At 38.4% G+C, this 18772-nt stretch overlaps 1 protein-coding gene across 5 annotated transcripts in view; it reads right to left on the bottom strand.

The window, feature by feature from the left end:
• Positions 1-18024, bottom strand: part of ppargc1a (peroxisome proliferator-activated receptor gamma, coactivator 1 alpha) — a 46858-nt gene extending 28834 nt beyond the window's left edge. For all 5 annotated transcript variants that reach the window (XM_073835603.1, XM_073835604.1, XM_073835606.1 and 2 more), the window contains exons 1-2: positions 17858-18024; positions 14704-14883 (exon numbers count right to left, since the gene is read on the bottom strand). In XM_073835603.1, coding sequence (XP_073691704.1) covers positions 14704-14883; positions 17858-17905 — 228 coding nt within the window. In that variant the 5' untranslated portion in view covers positions 17906-18024. The remainder of the gene's footprint in view (positions 1-14703; positions 14884-17857) is intronic.
• Positions 18025-18772: the final 748 nt, after the last annotated feature.

Here is an 18772-nt window from a genome sequence, read left to right as displayed (position 1 = left end):
ATAACCCTAACCAGATTGTGTCACAGTATACGTACATGGCAGAGCAGTCATATGTCATACTCAAAAATAGGATTCTGCCAGTGGAATCACCAGCACTATTTCAAACCTCATTTCCCCCGCAAATGATCCTGCAAGCTGGGCACCGAGGCATGCCTGCTCCAGAGGCAATGATCACAGAGAGACCGAGTATGGCAAAGATTAACTTTTCATAACCCGCACCAACATTACCACCCTCCTGACTCTGTCTGGACCAGAAGCTCGAACAGGTAGCAATCAAACTCATCAGCAACAAGTACGAGTATTTTTGTATGCAAACAACCAGAATAATGTGCTTGCAAGTGCCCGCAAACAAATAACAGCTCTCTTGCACAAAGTGACATGATCTAAACGGATGCACTGAACATAAAGAGAGAAAGAGGAGTTTGCATGCTGTTTTTTAGCTGCGGTGCAACAGATGGCCCACAGCTCTGTTTCTAATGCAATTAGAATAAACTTAGTTTTCGGTGCTCAGACATATTGATGCACTGCTTATTTTAGAAACTCGCCCAATAATGCTGACACCAGGGTGCTCGGATTCCTAAAGAGCTGGAGTCTAAATATTTTAATGCAGCGGAGAAAAGAAAAACACACATTGCTATTCCTTTCTGAAACGTGCATGCAAACAGAACTTCACTTAAGTCGGAGGTGCCAAATCCGCAGAGGTAGGCAAACTTTTGTGAGCATAAAAATATATAAAGGATGGTAATCGTGCAAGAAAATACAGGAGGGGGATGAAAGGAAAAAGAGTCCTGTTCTGTTCAAGTGCAGCAGTGAGAAAATGTGGACATATAAAGCTGATATTTAAGCGTGTAAAGTCACTCTTTTCTCTTGTTAAAAGTGCTTTGTTACCCTTCGGATCCTCCTCTGACCTTTCGGCTGCTGGCAGGCTTATGAGCAGCACACCGGCAGGGCGGCCCGTCATTTGTCATCCTGATATCAGCAGCGGGGCACATCATCACCAGCACTGCACCAAACACGCAGAGGAGCGACAATAAAAGAGAAAGACGAAACTACAGTACCCTTTCTATAATAAAGCATGTGCTAACTGCACAAGGGTCAATTGCCTGAATACGTCTATATGAAAGCAGAGGGCAAAAAAGCGCTTACAGGCTGCATGACTGCATGCGTACATATTTTATGTTCTCATACCAGTATCCATGAGGAACGAGTGAGGTTACAGACTCCAATATCAAAAAATGTATGGTAATTGAAACCACCAAATGTGTGTGGAAATGCAGTCGATTTGATTCGGCTGCAAAAGGTCATGCTATTCAATTTACACTCAATGCTGAGTACAGTAGCCTGCAAAACACCTGAAAGCAAATGATCTTATCAGATGCCATTGCAATGCTCTCACCCCACTGGATAAAAGCTATTTGCTGATTAATAAATAAACGCATTATCTTTTACCTTGACTTCCATCTCCTGTAGGTGAGGGAAGATCTACCAGACCTTGACTTTGTGAGACGATCATTTCCTATTATGTTTCATGCCTGCTTTTCCCCTTTTCTTTCTTTGAACTTTTTGTATATTTATATGTTAGGTCTGGAAACATGCTAGATCTTGAGTTTTTAGCAATATCAGCCTTATCCTTTTTTTTGTCTTTGCAACACAAACTATGAATGCATATTTAAAAAAGACAAAAATAAATAAAAAATGAACATATCCAGAACATAGAAAAATACTAGGTATTTCTAAATGATTTCTAAACTTTTGATTGTTCTGTTGCGGACTACATTGTGATGGTGATATATAGATAGATTTTTGAGTAAAAAAGTCATTATAAACATAATTGCAATTAATCAGTAAAGGTATAGCATGTGGTGACTCAATAATCTTAAAAACAAAAACACACAGAAAAGTTGAATCAATTAATCAGGCATTTCAGCTGCCAAATGAGAGTGTCTAACTTGATGTGTATATATTGCTATAATTATGCATTCAAAAAGATAAAAAATATTGCTGGTGTTGTAAAGTAATTTCACATTACTTCAATGCATTTACACCTAGAAGTGATAAGGATTTATGCTCACATTTACACTTTTGGAGGCACTGTTTTTATGCATGCATGTAAACCTTTAACAAGGTCTGGCCAAAAATCAAAACGCCAGCCAAAACTAAATTTGCTTTTGCGATGCACCTCTTCACTTAAAAGCAGAAACTAAAACAAGAGTGATATTTTTTTACAGCGCTTCAACACATCTTTTAACCAATGCAACCAAAAAGTGACAAGGATGCATCACTCTCATGGATTTTCACACTTTATATTATTGATGAAAGTCATGGCAATGTTGTGGATGAACTACAGATGAATAGAGAAATAAGAAAACTGATCCTCAAGCAAAACGTTAGGAATATATGTTACATCGTTTCATTTTACCTAGGAGACAAAACTATTAAAAGTGCTCATGCAAGTCTGAGCATGCATCAAATTTATCTCCTGCAACGCATCTAGTCGGCTCATTCCTCATTGCAGAAATGTAACATTTTGTTTGTTAATTTACCCCCTCCGTAAAATCATGCAGCGTGACGCCACTAAGCTATGTCCGAAACACTCTGTACCCTGCAGTGCATAAGCCCTAAAAGAACCCGCGTTCCTGGAATTCAGAGATCCAAACTCCCCCTCCCTTCCACGTTGAAGTATTAAATAATCCAGGAATCGCCTGCACCGGGACTCACTTTCTCTCCCGGCCTAGAGTTGAGCCAGACGCCTGGGGCTTATTGGCTTAGCGTTTCCGGCCAGGTTAGAAAGAGACGGGCCCTGAAAGGCTCTTAGAAGAGATTAACGTCCCAAACTAAAAATAGCCCACAATGGTTATCCCGCACTTACAACTGGTCACACGTTACAAAATGTGAATATTACTGCGTGTGTTTGGATGCTCGAACGCATCACTGCAGTCAATAATGCGAAGCTTATGTTCAAAGCATGAACATGCAAGCATAATATAGGCCATCGTTAAATCCTTGAGTACTGGTTGTACTGTCCATGTAGGATATTTATCAAAACTCGATGAAATTTGGCACCAGATCAGTGCAACTTCCAGCACAAGCCGTATGAGCCAGAGTCATAAAACATGATTTAAGGGGCTGACCACCATGTCCAAGGAAAACCCCATGTGTAGCTTGCCCTCAGACATGGAAAAACGGTCTCATGTGTGACACCACCTGTGGTGTTTCAGTTCTGGGTAGCGGCTGTCAGCTGACACTTAACTGGCAGAACACAGTGTGTCCCAGAGCAAAGGAAGCTAAACCTTGTTACAGCCATTTGAACAGTACCAGCATGTACGCGAACACGCACACACGGAAGATATGTGTTAAGATCAAAGCTTAAGGTAATTCATACCGGTGGCTTGAAGGAATTAGATAAGATTTGTAATCAGATATAAAGTCTTGGTAAAGAATTATCTACAACATAACGATGACAGCCAGAAGTATTTGGCTGTAGCACAGCATCAGATAATACTTTTTGGTACTCCAAGGTATACCAAGGTATTTACATGGTACTTCAAAGAATATCATGGCATGGGTTCACTCGGAGAAATGCATGTGACCACACTGTGTTTGTAGTGTAAATGCTAATCTGTCCTCATACGCCTTAGACAAGAGTAATAGGCCGCCTACTCAGCTGTCAATCAAGCAATGCGCTAAAACAAGTTTCATATCATACTCTACTAAAATAACTGAGCTGAGATATATTTAGAGAGGAAGAGTGTGCTGACTTTTCTATGCTTTTGCACTGTATAAGTATACAGATGTAGTAAGTGATATACACAGACCAATTCAGACTTTCCTCGCTCAATGAAATCCTGTGATTGAAAACAGGAGATGCATTTTAGCACCTACTAATTAGCGACTAACAGTATTCAGATGAAACTGATAGTTCAGATAGTTTAGAATAGAGCTGAAATCATTATAATTTTGACTGTCAGCATCTATTCTGTGGAAAATGTAGAAAAGTTAAAACAGGTAAATGTGAGCAGTGACTTCGCCTTGACCAAAAATGAAGCTAGAGTTGCAAAATTTAATCATTAAATCAAATTATGGTGAGACTGTTTGATGCTGTAAAACGTCACTACATCTGGTTTATCACACTGCAAAAAATGCTTTTTTTACTTAGATTTTTTGTCTAGTTTCCAGTCAAAATATCTAATTTTTTTTAAATCAGGAAGGATTTTCTGGATGAGTAAAAATTATTGTCTTGTTTTCAGACAAAAAAAAAAAAAAAACAAGTCAAAATCAGGTGTTTTTTTGCTTGAAACAAGCAAAATAATCTGCCAATGGGGTAAGAAAAAATCACTTATTTCAGAAAACAAGAAAACAGAAAACAGGATTATTTTTCTTACCCCATTGGCGGATTATTTAGCTTGTTTCAAGCAAAAACACTTAATTTTGACTTGTTTTTTTCTGAAAACAAGACAATAATTTTTACTCGTCTAGAAAATCCTTCTTGATTTAAAATTTTTTAGATATTTTGGCTGGAAACAAGACAAAAATATCTAAGTAAGATTTTTTATTTTTTTTTGCAGTGTGGACATTGAATGGCCTTCCTGAAGTAAATGCAAAACTGACTAAAAAAAGTAAATAAATAATAATAATAATATATATATATGATATATATATATATATGAAATAAACGCTGGCGTAGTAAAAATGCGTAATCAGACAAGTGCTAATTTAACTTCACCATTTCGGTCAATGGTCAATGAACCAAAAAGTCATTCTGGTCAAATATTTTGGGTTGCTGAAATACTACTTGCATACAATACTAACAAACAAGGTCTTTTATGTCAATAAATACCAATAACAGCCACACAGTGTAATTAAAAAACTCTATTGCAGACACAGACTTCAAATTCTCTTGGTACCAGATTCCCCCCATTCTCTCTCGCCCACAGGGGTGTGTGGGGTGTTAAATTGGTTCTGTGATGAGCATCAGGTGGCTAAGAATCAGGATCAGCTGAGGCTACAGCCCCCGAAGAAAGATCTCACATGCAACTACAGCCTTAGACAGCAAGGGATGGGAAAGCAAGCAAGCAGGAATAAAAAGATGGCTGTGTGGACAGAGAAAGATGACAGAAGCATGGAAATGAATACAGGACAGCAAACCAGAGCAAAATGCAAGAGTACGCAAGCAAGCCGAGCAACAAGCTTTATGTTAACTTGTGCTTCTCCAAACATGCCCTGCGGGGACTATTTTCCAACTGCAAGTGATGTTACTCTCCCTCTTCTATCCCTCCTCCTCCTCACACTCCCTTGCTTTTTCCCCTCTCTTCATTGCAAAGTGAATATATTTGCTTATGCCCAGTGGATTTCAGACTCTCTTTCTACGGCTGTTTGACAAGCTTTGACAAACTTCAGAGGCTCCTTATTGATGACAGGGCTCTGTCACGTTTCCAGACTATTGCAACTAAGAGGTCGCCCTGGCATGTCTGCAATTTTTTTTTTTTTTTTGATCCTCTACATTTGAGAAACAGACTTCAAATGTGTGACGAAACAGCCCTAACCAATTATCACCGATGCTACTAATCTCATGGATGGGAAAAATACTATCTACTTACTACCTAGGTGTCCAATCCTGTTCCTGGAGGGCCACCATATTGCAGCGCTCAGCTCCATCCCTAATTAAACACACCATAACTAGCTAATCAAGGTCGTCAGGATTACTGTAACCCTCCGGGCAGGTGTGTTGGAGTAGGTTGGAGCTAAACTCTGCAGGAAGGAGGCCTTCTGGGAGCAGGATGGAGCCGTGACATACAGCTAAATATATCCACAGCTCATGCAACATGAGAGATACAACCAAGGAAATTCACTTAAGCATTCAGGTTCACTCTGAGGCTATAGCTAATTAATTTTGTTGTCAGGTGAGTTAACCTCATAAACAAATTGCAAAACCAGTTTTGGTATTATTAACTAAAAGTATTAGAAAACATTTTTGGTAATTGAATTAAAGAGGCAATAAAATAAAAATATTAATAAATATAGTTAAAAGCAGCAATTACGGGGCCAAGCACTAGGCAAGGAAAGCATCCGAACAAGGGCATCAATGAGTAAAAGGAAGCCATTTTAAGATGATATAAGTCAAAATAACAGAAAAATTATGTAGAACGCCTACTGATATGATTTAATAGCTTATTACGTTTGACCAACAGGTGGCGCTGTTATCAAATCGATGTGGTGTGTTTAGGCACACACAAAGTTTGGTGAGCTTTGCAGAGATAAAGCCTCAGAGTCATTTTGGCCTCAAGCCTAAAGTTTGTAGAGGCGCTGTACGAAAATGGTTTCATCTACCTACATGAAATCCATAACTTTTTGTCAGCACAGTCTGAAGATGATCTGACTCGATTTTGGTGAAAATCGGACGAACGGCCTAGGACTAGTTTCGAAAAAGTATGTTTTCAAAATAAACCAAAATGGTGGACAGGAAGTTTCACCAACTGTGGCATAGTTGGTATCTATGTTGTCAGGATGACCTAAGGAATATTTTGAGACTTTTTTTTATTACAATAGAATAATGCTATCTACAGTTATTAGCATTTTTGTCCATTTTATAATTGATTGTTAATGAATGGTTTATTTATCTTGACCAATAGGTGGCGCTCTTACCAAATTGATGTGGTGTAATCAGTGTGATGTGACAATGCCACATACAAAATGTGGTGCAAATATCTCAAAGCTTTGCAGAGATACAGCTTCAGATGCGCTTTGGCATCTTTTCAGCAAATTCGTTGATGCGTTAAATGAAAACGGTTCCGAATATCGACACGAAATCCATAACTTTTTGTTAGCATGGTCTGAAGATGATCTGAGTCAAATTTGGTAAAAATCAGATTAACGGTCTAGGAGGAGTTCGAAAAAGTAGGTTTTCAACAATAATCAAAATGGCGGACAGGAAGTTAGGCCAATTTTGGCATAATTGGTATCAATGTTCTCGGCCTGACCCAAGGAATATTTTGAGATTTCATTACAATAAACCATTTTTCACATAAGTTATTAGCATTTTATTTTATTTCCTTATAACTTTTGACCACAAGGTGGTGCTGACACCAAACTTTTTGAGTACTGTCAGGGCATGGTGCCGAAGATACATACCGAGTTTCGTAACGATACGTCAATGTGTTCGTAAAATATAGCATTTTATAACAAAATTCAAAATGGCAGACATGGGAAAATTGGATATGGTTCGACTCGGTATGCCCCTCCGAATCTAACAAGACCAGTTTCTTCTCAAAACCATTGAGAAGTTATAAGCAAAAATAGCATTTTTTCATATCTCCTGACCACTAGGTGGCACTGTGATGAAATACTGCAGGTAGCCTCAGGTCATGCTTGTTATAACACAAACCAAGGTTGGCCTCAATACGACAAACCGTTGCGGAGATATGGCCTCACATCCATTTTTGTGTGCTTTTCGTAGAATTAATTTGCGTGTTATTCGAGAACGGTTTGACTAATTAACTTGAATTCCATAACTTTTTGCCAGCATGGTCTGAAGATGATCTGAGCCAATTTTGGTGAAAATCAGACAAACCGTCTAGGACAAGTTCGAAAAAGTAGGTTTTTCAAACAATTAATTATTGAAAAAAAACGAAACCTTACGATTTTTGAATTTTGGTATTCATTCGACTCGGCATGACCCAAGGATTCAGAGAAAATGGGAATTTTGATTTTGTGGCTTACAGTTCAAAAGTTATTAGCAAAAAGAAAGTGCAACTTTGGACAAGTGGTGGCGCTAGAGAGTTTGAGTTAGAGACTCCAAATTGGCTATGGAGACATTTCAGTCTGCCCTCTATTAGTGTGCCAAATTATACAACTTTCCCGCAAGCGGTTCTATGGGCTGCCATAGACGCAATGGCGGAAGAATAATAAGAAGAAGAAATCTAACGGATACAATAGGTGCCATCGCACCTTTGGTGCTTGGCCCTTAATGATAGTGCCTGCAGATAATGTCAAATGAAAGATATAACAAAGGAAATTCACACAAAACCAGTGCTTTTGTTGTTCTATTAAAAACATTTTAGCAATTGGAAAATAAAATAATATTTTGTAGCAAAAAAAAAGGTATTATTTAATGTTTAATGCACTTTGTAATTCTTCTAGTTATTTACCTATAATGGGAAATGAATTGTCTAATGGAACTTTAAAAAAGGAAACAAAAATGAAAAATGTTGCTTTGACAGCTAATTGAAATAAATAGGTTTACGTTCTAAAACTATTAAAAATGAAATAAACAAAAAAAAATGCACATAACAAAATTACAAACTAAAAATGTCGAAAAATAAAAGCTAATTTAAAATATTAATGAACACTACCATAGTGATAAATAACACTTGCCAAAAAAAAAAAAAAAAACAGCAGCTGCTTTAGTGATGTTTTTGATGCCTGACAAATGCAAACTGTGCAAAATTATTTAATGTTTAATGCACTTCGTAATTCTTCTAGTTATTTACCTATAATGGGTACTGAATTGGCTAATGGAACTTTAAAAAAAGTTAGAAGTGTTGCCTTGGCAGCTGAAACTATTAAAAATGAAATAAAAAGAAAGTTAAAAAGAATTGACAAAAGCACATTAAAAAAGTGGAAAAAAAAATAAAGCTAAAAATATCAAAATAATAGCTAGTTTAATATATTAATGAACACTATCATAGTGATAAATAACACTTGCCAAAAATGACAGCAGCAGCTTTAGTGATGCTTTTGATGCCTGACAACATGCAAACTGTCTGCGCTTCAAGAGGCACGGCCAGGAGATAAGTCAAAGTGTCGAGCATGTGTGTGTGTGTGTGTGTGTGTGTGTGTGTGTGTGTGCAAGTGCGCGTGCGTGTAAGTGTTCACTTGAGGAAATCACATTATACAGCACAAAATGATAATATGCTTGGCCCAGCTGAACTTGTGCAGCTAAACTGATGGTGTGTTTTCAAATGTCAGCATAAATTTGCAAATTAAAAATGCGAAGCCATCAGCAGTCACCGTTAACACCATGTGCGTGCGTGTCTCGGCGTGGATGTGCTTGTGAGCGTTTTTCTGTCTTCTGAGAGATGTAGGCCTACAGCGCATTTGGACGATTTGATCGGGGTTTCTCTTTGACCGTTTGTAGATTTACAAATTACTAGATGAGCGAGAAGCAAATATAGGGCCTGTTTACATGGATGTGTTTATGTCCAAGTGTGAATGTGTGTACTTGAGTGTGCATCTGATTTATTTCGGCAGTTAATCTCGCTTTCACACTTAGACATGTGAGACTCTGAACACACACACCTACAAATACACACTTTGACTCATTGCCAATAGCTAGGTCAAAGTCTGGGCAAAGTTTTGACCGGTCATCGGTAACTGCACTCACCTTACAGAGCACAGCCAGTGCTTTCACTCAACGAACAAGTTGTAATTCCAAACACTCGCTGGCAGCATAGTTTCATGTTTGGATATAAACATCACACGACCCGACCAAACAGCCTTGGATGACCTAATACAGTACAGTCTTTAACAGGGAGTTATTTTGACTAGGTGTCAAGTGCCCTTAAAATAAAAGGCTGCGGCAATCACTTGGAGTCAGGGAGTGTTCCATTCCACACATTGTCCATGCAGCGGAGAGAACAGCAAGAACTCTAGCCTGGATTCAGAGCTAAAGGCCATCCAAAAAGACAGCATGTCATCTGTTTGCCTGTTTATTAAAACAGGGCTACATCTAGTACTAGACCTCTGCTTAAAAGCCCTATAGCATGTTTTAGTCACAGGATTGCTAGAGATTTGAGCTCGATTACTGTGAACCAGTGACCAAAAATCGATCAGCTCTTCTGCAAACGACTACACGTTTTTATCGACTGTCTTTATACAACAAAACACCATTTTTACTTAATGCATAATTGCAAATTCTTGTATTTCTCTTCAATTTTGCTACTTTTGCTAATTCAATATTTCAAAACTATGCTTTATCACCATTGCTGTGTTTTGGACATGGTACCATAGAAATACCATGTTTTGACCATGGTATTCTTTGATGTGTGTTGTATAAATTAATATAATTAATATGCATTGCTTTTGTAATACAATTGCAATTTACTGCAGTTTCACATTATTGGTTTGTAAAATACCAAATTTTCATACAAATTATGATTAAAGGGCAGATTATTGATTAATAAAGACTTAATTTTGCATGTTTTTTTTTTTTGCTCAAATACGAATAGTTAAGACCTCAAAACTTTTGCCATTGTGCATGATTTATAAAGTAATGCATTTTGACTTTTGCATTAAATATCCTGCGTAATGTCATTTTTTTTCTGACATTGTAAACTTGCTCGGTTGCTCACCTGGTACAGCCTCGCTTTGCATTGCACCTGTGAAACACAAGCCTGCTTCTATGAGTCACTGGACATTTCATGTCATGAAATAAGCAACATGATAATATTTTGCAGAAATGGTGCTGCAGGCACATTTTTCCAATGAGCCAGAGATAAATAAAAAATAATGTATAGGAATGTTGATTTGTACATCTGTCAATCGTTATTGTATTAGACTGCATTATGTTTTTAAACTATAAAACCAAGCATTTAAATATAATCTTACAAAGTAGAGTAACAACTGATATTTCTTTGCATTTTATGTAAAAAGTCTGATGTGCCATTTTAAAAATCTCACTGATACACATTGCAAGCTATCAGAATTTCATCATTTTTGGCCATATAAATATCAACATCTTCACTAAATTGCATATTTTTGCTCAGTTTGGGTCTCTGAATAAAATCTCTCTATTCAAGATACAACAGTAATGATCTGTTACCATCACTGCACTATCATACTACTTTTTTGCAAGCACAATAGCTACAATATTTGCCACAGCCGCCTGATACCAAAACATCTTCCATGGATTCTCTTTTTAATAATCTGCAAATATCCTATAAAGTGCTATCTAACTTGATTTTGCTTTTAAATTTCTTGGAAAAACGACAAACTTGTGCGCATCTTAACATGTATCACTATGCATGAGAAGTAAATGTTCCATTTAGGGAATACAAACAGCTCAATACAAATGCAGCAGCCGTACACTTTCAACCTGTGCCTAAAAAGAGCAAATCTATTTGACTCAAAACATGGTTTTACATGTCTGAGTGCTTCTAACCTCCCCACGGCCCTGTTCCCGAGAGAGGGGCTGCTGGTGACAGGCTGACCGCGCTGTCAGCCCCTCTCCCTGGGGCAGAGCTAGCTGCCTGTCGGCCCCCACCTCCAGAGATCCATTTTAGCCCCTGAGATGGGCTTGATAACTAGGGATGAACTGCCACTGAAAGGCAAAAGCCGTCACGTCACACGAAATCTCTAGGCTGCGTTTCCCTGCCCGCTGCTATCGCTCACTCTCATCTGCCTGCCGGCTTGCCCCACACGGCCCTGCAATAATGGAACATCATGTACAGAATGTCAGGAAAGCGTAAGACATGAAATAATGAATCATTATCATGAGAAAAGCTTCACGTTGTATACGAGCGTGTGTTAAAATCGTGTGTCTGTTGTGCATATCCAAATATACGTAAGCCTATGCGATGATGCTTTAGTGTATATAGCCGTAATGTTATGTTGTTCGGCATGTTAAGCCTGTATCATATTTAATATGTAGATTTCTAAAGCCTCTAAATTGATCAAATAACATGATCAAAACTTTCTGTGTGAAATTTATTACATGCCTTCTGTCATTTGACTGATAGCTCATACTGTTTTTTTGCAACTTTGCAATTTGCAACTTTTAAACTGCTAATAATATTTTCAAGATGAACACTTTCTGGACTAAAGCAACTTGATGTATATTGATTATCCATATGTTTGAATTTAAGTATCAAATATGACAATCAGGCTTTTGAGGAACATTCATTTGTGCATCTCTTAAACAGAAGTTCCAGAACAAATATGTACAGATGTACTCACCCACTCGTCATCCAAGATGTTCATGTCTTTCTTTCTTCAGTCGTGAAGAAATTATGTTTCTTGAGGAAAACAGTTCTCCATATAGTGGACTTCTATGGTGCCCGTGAGATTGAACTTCCAAAGGGCTCTAAATGATCCCAGTTGAGGAAAAAGGGTCTTATCTAGCGAAACAATCGGTAATTTTCTTTAAAAAAGGTAAAATTTATATACTTTTTATACCTCCAATGCTCGTCTTGTCTAGCTCTGTGATGTGCATGCATACTTCAGTTCAACACAGACAAGCATTTGAGGTATTTTTTTTTTTTAAATAACCAATTTTTTTGCTAGATAAGGGCCTTCTTCCTCGGCTGGGATTATTTAGAGCCCTTTGAAGCTGCATTTAAACTGCATTTTGGAAGTTCAAACTCGGGGGCACCATATAAATCCACTATATGGAGAACATTCCTGAAATGTTTTCCTCAAGAAACGATTGAAGAAATAAAGACATGAACATCTTGGATGACAAGGGGGTGAGTAAATTATCTGTAAATGTTTGTTTTGGAAGTGTACTTTTCCTTTAAAAATCAGAATTTAATCTTACTTTCTGACCATATAAATGTCAGAATATCCACCAAATTGCATATTTCAAATTTCACAGTTTCATATTGTCTCTATATCATACAACAGAAGCAATACAAGCTTGATATATCAAATGTGATGCTCAACAAAAGACACCAATTTTCTTTTTTTTTTATATTTTGTCTAATTGTCAAAAACAATTTAAAAAAATTATTTCATATGTCAGGCTTTCAAGGTTTAAACACATTGGTTTTACTGTTTGTATGATGCATAAATACTAACTAAAGAATAAAATTAAAAATATCTAAGGCACAACTGTTATAAACACTATTAAAAAGGCCTCAGACACTAAATAGCACAGGGGGGCTAAGTCTCTGCATCCGCGTGTGGCCTGCCTGTTGCGTGACATCACAGGACTCACTAGGCCACCCATTAACTATACTGCAGTCAGACAGGTTAAGAAAACATTGCCAGGGGTTTGAATGAGTGTAGGGGGGAGGAAGAAAAAGTCCTGCCAACTAGCTTTACACAAGAGCTGGCCATTCATTAACCTGTCTTCACTCTGCTCTTGGGCACTGTACTGACCCACATAGGCCAGTATTGGAAATGCATATACAATACACACATTCATCACTATTGACACCTCATGTCCCATTTCACTGAACTAGGATCAGCTGCTTTAGCACACTGTGCTTAAACTGAAATTTCAAATCAGGGACTGCAGAAGTAGTCTAAAATATATCTATAGCATTCCAAAAACGCTTCTATTACATGAGCAGTTATGCATGTAAATTATTGCCATGTTAATTAACATGCACCCACACATAGTATTATTTTAGCCACTCGTAATTGCAGGCCCTATAAAAACATTCTCCCACCATGTGGTCTAGGTTAGCGTTTCACACAGTCCTTCAAGAATCTCCTATTACATCGTGACACAAACCCCCAAATTGTACGACAGACCCTGCACTATATTTGCCAGCACTCAGAGCAATACGGCATTATCATTTCTCTTCTCTATCTGCACAGATAAGACACAATGAACTAGCCAGGGCCAGAGCTGCTTTGTTTCAGCCGCCTCATTTCTTTTCCTCTGGACTTTGCTTTCTTAGTCAGTGACGAAGAAGCGCGAGTGCAACAGGTTTAAAGTTTTACCTCTTCCCTTTTCAACATGACAGCCCGGGCAGGAACAAGCCGGTTAAAAGTGGAGCCACTAGATCAAGGTGAGGATGCAGACTAGTTGTTAAATAAACAAAAACAGCCTTGGTTAGTTTTAATAGAGTTCAATGAATCAGACTTTGTCTGATTTGTCCACTGGGAAATGGAACCATTACCACCACAAAATGTAAAAGTAAAAATGCCATTCATTTTCTCCAAAGTGGAACTGATTTTAAACGAAAGCCATTATAGAAAGACCTACTGTGAGTTACAAAGCTTTTAATCAACGGTGTAAGCTTTGGTTACAGTCTCAGTCAGCATTATTTCAACTTATTTTTAAACTGATAGTGATTAACAGCATAATTTGTACTGGAAAAACTACATTACCCATGATTCTGCAGCGGAATCTCCAACAATCAGAGAATTGCAACAAGAAAATTGCACCAGAGTCAGTTTCCTTGCTCTCTCAAACTACTTCAATATTTGAATGCATACAATGTGAAATTTGCAATAAATGTACAATATTGTTTGTCATTTGCAATGCGTCATGGGGTTGTAGTACGTTCCCTTGTTAAGGCCATAGAGGACAGTCTTTGTACTGATTTTTAAATACTTTTTAAGCTTTAAATGGCTTATAAATCTTAAATTAACACTTTTTTTTAATCCCTATGGGAAAAGTAGGCGGACACTGAGAAAAAAAGTGGGCGTACACAGAGGAATGTGCATATTAACAGCCATAAATTTCAGGGCTTCGGGCCCAATGTTGTAGTAAAAGTTACAAACACTGACCCTAAGCACTGAACAAAGGTTGGATGCTTATCATAATGCCTCACCCCAATTATCAGACAGCTTGGATAAATGCTCATTACCAGTGAGTTAAGCTCTGTTATTAACTAATAAACAGCACAGATTGACTATCCCAGCTTGTCAAGAATTCCACACTCGCGCAATAAACTGCATGAGGCTGGATTCATATCTAATTTTACAATATACAAGCATGCACAATCAGATAAGAGAACATCGCATGACCCTCTTTACCTCAAACAGATTCGATGCTTCATTGCCATACTGACTGGAAATGATTTCTGATTGGTCGCTGTACCACTTGAGTCCTCCCAGAAAACTATCTGCATCGAGGTCACTGACATCCAGCTCAGAGAGGTCAAGCTCAGGCAGGTCAGGGCAAAGGGGCTGGTCTTCACCAACCAAGGCAGCACACTGAAAGAGAGAGAGAGAGGAGATTGTTGAGCACATATTTGCTAAGATGTTAAACATCTTCATTTAGTGTTTGTGTATAAATTTAATGGCTTGATACCAATCATTATTCAGTTTGCAATGTAAGGGTCTGCTTGATAGTAGAATTGTTCTGGAATTCAACATGTTGGACAATTTGTTAACATTTACTTTGCATCATCTGTGTGATCTCAAACACAAACTATAAACGGTATCAAACGGTGGGATCAACAGATATTAAGTCACTTAATGCTGGTCAGGCATTACAACACCTTGTATATGTACAGCAGTCTCCATATAAGCATGTTACTGGAATAAGTCAGCAAATCCATTTATTTAATGCAAACAAATGCCCTGCACACTCTAATAATGACAAAGAAAATCAAAGTGAGATAAAAATCCATTGCTTTAACTGAGAAAGCAGACAAAATAAGTTTTGCCTAACATCTTAAATCAATTTATTTTCCAATGATTTTATTGATTTAAAACAAAGCCCATTTTTATATAATAACAAGTAAAACATTGATGCTTTGTCAGGTTTTTAAAACATTATGCATTATAATACTTAATAAAATGCTTAGTTTGAAGCAACATAAACATGTTTTCATTATCTCTCATAAATCTGGCAAAATATAAAATGAAACTTATGCACGATAGCATTTAAGGCCGATTGGTATTCAAGATAGGATCATTTTTTTAAAAAGGGGGATGAAGTTATTCCCAAATTTTTCCTTAAGCTGACCAATTTAGGCTAAAATGAACTATGTGAAATAACAAAAGCAAAACATACTTCCATAGAAGAACTATGGAAATGAAACACATTCCCCACTTAATTCTATCAGTTTAGCAGTCTTTATAGGCAAAACTTTGACAAATTGGTTCACAGCATGTGCCATCATATCTCAAATCTCTGCACCTGTCTATTTGCACAGTGTGTGACTGATGTAACCAATAACTCTTCCTTTATTTGATTCATAGGGAGTGTAACTTTGCTACACAATTGACACCTGTGTCTAGCATGCAACTAAATTTATTTAGAACAAATCTGAGATTCATTATTACAAATTACACATACTAACAACCAAATGAAGTGAACACAAATCTATCCAAATTGCATATTCAGCAGTGTACATAGCATTTGCTGCATTTAGGAAACCACAACATAACCAACCAGAAAACAAACAATTCTGTGATTGGCTGAGGGAAGGGAGGGGCGGGCCGTCGTGTGGAAGAGCGCGACAGCCACGCCCTCTGGTTGGTCAGATACTGTACTTCATATCACCGAGTATGTTGTGAGTAAAATAGAGGCGAAGTGGAAGCTCAACCAAGAGCAGCTCGCACAGAGACTGCGCGCACAGGTGTACAGAGTTTTGACAAACGGCGGAGGGTGCTGTAGAGTGATGTATTATGTGAAAAAGCGACACATCAAAGAGTGAAACGTTTATTTTGTACAAATATTGCACGACATGCTACCGCCCGCTTCGCAAATCCTATTACTCTGCTCTTTTCTCAGTAGGCTACTACTGACAGAAATGTTGCGTGACAATAAGTCATCAAAATAAAAAAGCGAGACTGTTTAAGGCAGCAAAGAAGAATCTTGCACGTCAAACTTGATCATCGATGTCTAGATCTAGCTATTTATGACAAATCCTGTCCTTCCGCTGTCACAGATATATAGCCTAAGCCGGGGAACCGGTGACATCCAATAGTAAGCAAATGATAAAATCACAAGCATCAAATGCTTCTGCCTTGTGCCTCGGCATCTTATTGAAAGCCTTTTCCCTTCTCCTCTCAAAAATACGGACACGCTTAATCACGAGCACATGCAGAGAGAGAGAGAGAGAAGGGGAGAGAGAGAGAGAGAGAGAGCGAGAGAGCATAGCTACTTGTGGGCACCTGGAAATGATATGATTAGAATTGGAACCGAGAAGCAATTTGCTGATTGTGTTTAGATGGATTTATGCTCCGACTGACACAACTAAGCTTTTAAAAGGAATATAACAATAGCGCACGTGTATACCTCGCAACCCAGACAGGTGCATATACAGCGCAGCTCTATTTTTCTATATAGTGTGTAAAAGTTTCAGCTAAGCATGTTGAAAACACTGCTTTATAAATATATGAAATAGTTAAGATCGCAATAAACCAACACGCAACTACACAGAAAAATAGACTGCAATGATAATGTATCATTTACATGAAAGTGCGACGTTATGATCCGAGCGAACATGTAAAACACCTTTAAACAAGCCTCAAATGTCCCGAATTGCAATGATTCGCACTAAAACCGATAAACGCCATGCACAGCTATGCAGTCGTTATTGATATATTGCACTGGAGCAAAGCTTAACCTTGCGATGGGGTCTTGCTAAATAAAAAGTAAACGAGGTTCAGCAGCTTTTCTTTGCTGTACCCCGATTTACAGCACGCATTGTCCAGTAATAAATCCAGCAGGCGCTCCGCATGCATGCAAATAGCCTTTTCGAGACTGTAGCTGTGCTCTAATAGGAAAGTTTCAATGTACAATACCTGACGCGAGAACATATTAGTAATTCCAGCACATCGGCAGTGGCACTAGGCTCTCACTGAAGCAGATACCTGTCTCATCATCACCTGCGTTACAGCGAGCGAGCGCACTCCATCCACGGGCATGTCAACACAATTTCCCACGACAAGACATCCTAAGTAGACTGTCACTGTTCAACTCCGACACAGCTTGAGAAAAGCCGCACGCTATCACCAGATAAATCACTGAACACACAATTTCTGCCAACAAATTAGACTTTATCACAACCCGGCGTATTCCCGTGCATTCAGAGAGCGTCCGTGTCTTCCGCGCATCTTACAGGATCGGTCGACTTGACATAACGGGAACTACGAGCGCAGCCAGTCTTGGACGTTTCCTGCGATCCGTCTCTTCAAAAAATGTGGAGAAAATAAGTTGCACATCAGTTCTCACCTCTAGTTCTCTCCACACCGAATCCTGATTACACCTGTCCCACGCCATCCAGCCCCTGAATGACGGTACGAAAAAATAAAAAAGAAATCACGGGCAAAAGAGAAAATCCACTCGTTCCCTCGCGCCCCTCACTGACAATGAACCGAGGGCACCTGTCTTACAACTGCTTTCCATCACATGACAAAGCTATTAAAAGTAGGCAGGGGAGTGACTCCCCTTCGCTGTTACTCGCCACTGACGTACTGGAAGGAAGGCGGAGTCTGGCAAGCGCATAGTAAATCTTCCCCAACTATAAAACCACTCGCTCCTCTCAACATGCCTCTAGTAGCGGCTAGGGTTGGGAACCAAGAACCCGTTCTGTTTTATAAATATTACCGGAACCGAATAAGTCTTGTGAATTTTGGTTGCATTATGCGTGCATTCTTACGCCGACGCGGACGGGAGTCCGTAATAAAATACTCTTGACTATTCAGAGGCGCCGCAGAACCGCTACTGAATGTACAGCGCGGAATATACAGTAACCAATGTAGCTCGATTCCCAAACGAATGACTCTAAGCAGGTTCTTTTTAGAGAATCAAATATATCAGTTTGATTCCCGAACGCTAACGCCAAATTGACATCGCGAATTATTTATTTACATAACCAAAGAACTGTTGCATAACTCATCGGATTTATAGCTCAAACGTTCAAAATCAGAAGTATTTCGTTAAAAACTGATTAGTAATTGCTTAATGAAGTAAGGTTCGCACTTTCCACTTTGTATTTTATGTAGGAATGAGCTGACACAGCAGTATAGTTCGTGCGTAACTGTGCAGAAAATCCAAATGTTATAACAGAAAAAAATAAACATATGCTGTCTTTTTAGATGCGAAGATGGGTCAGTGAAGTCAGAGGGATAATTTACGACTCTGACA

Source organism: Garra rufa, chromosome 3 (genome assembly GCF_049309525.1).
Source record: "Garra rufa chromosome 3, GarRuf1.0, whole genome shotgun sequence".
NCBI lineage: Eukaryota > Metazoa > Chordata > Actinopteri > Cypriniformes > Cyprinidae > Garra > Garra rufa.
The sequence above is the reverse complement of the archived record's forward strand: the minus strand, read 5'-3'. Positions and strand labels throughout refer to the sequence as shown.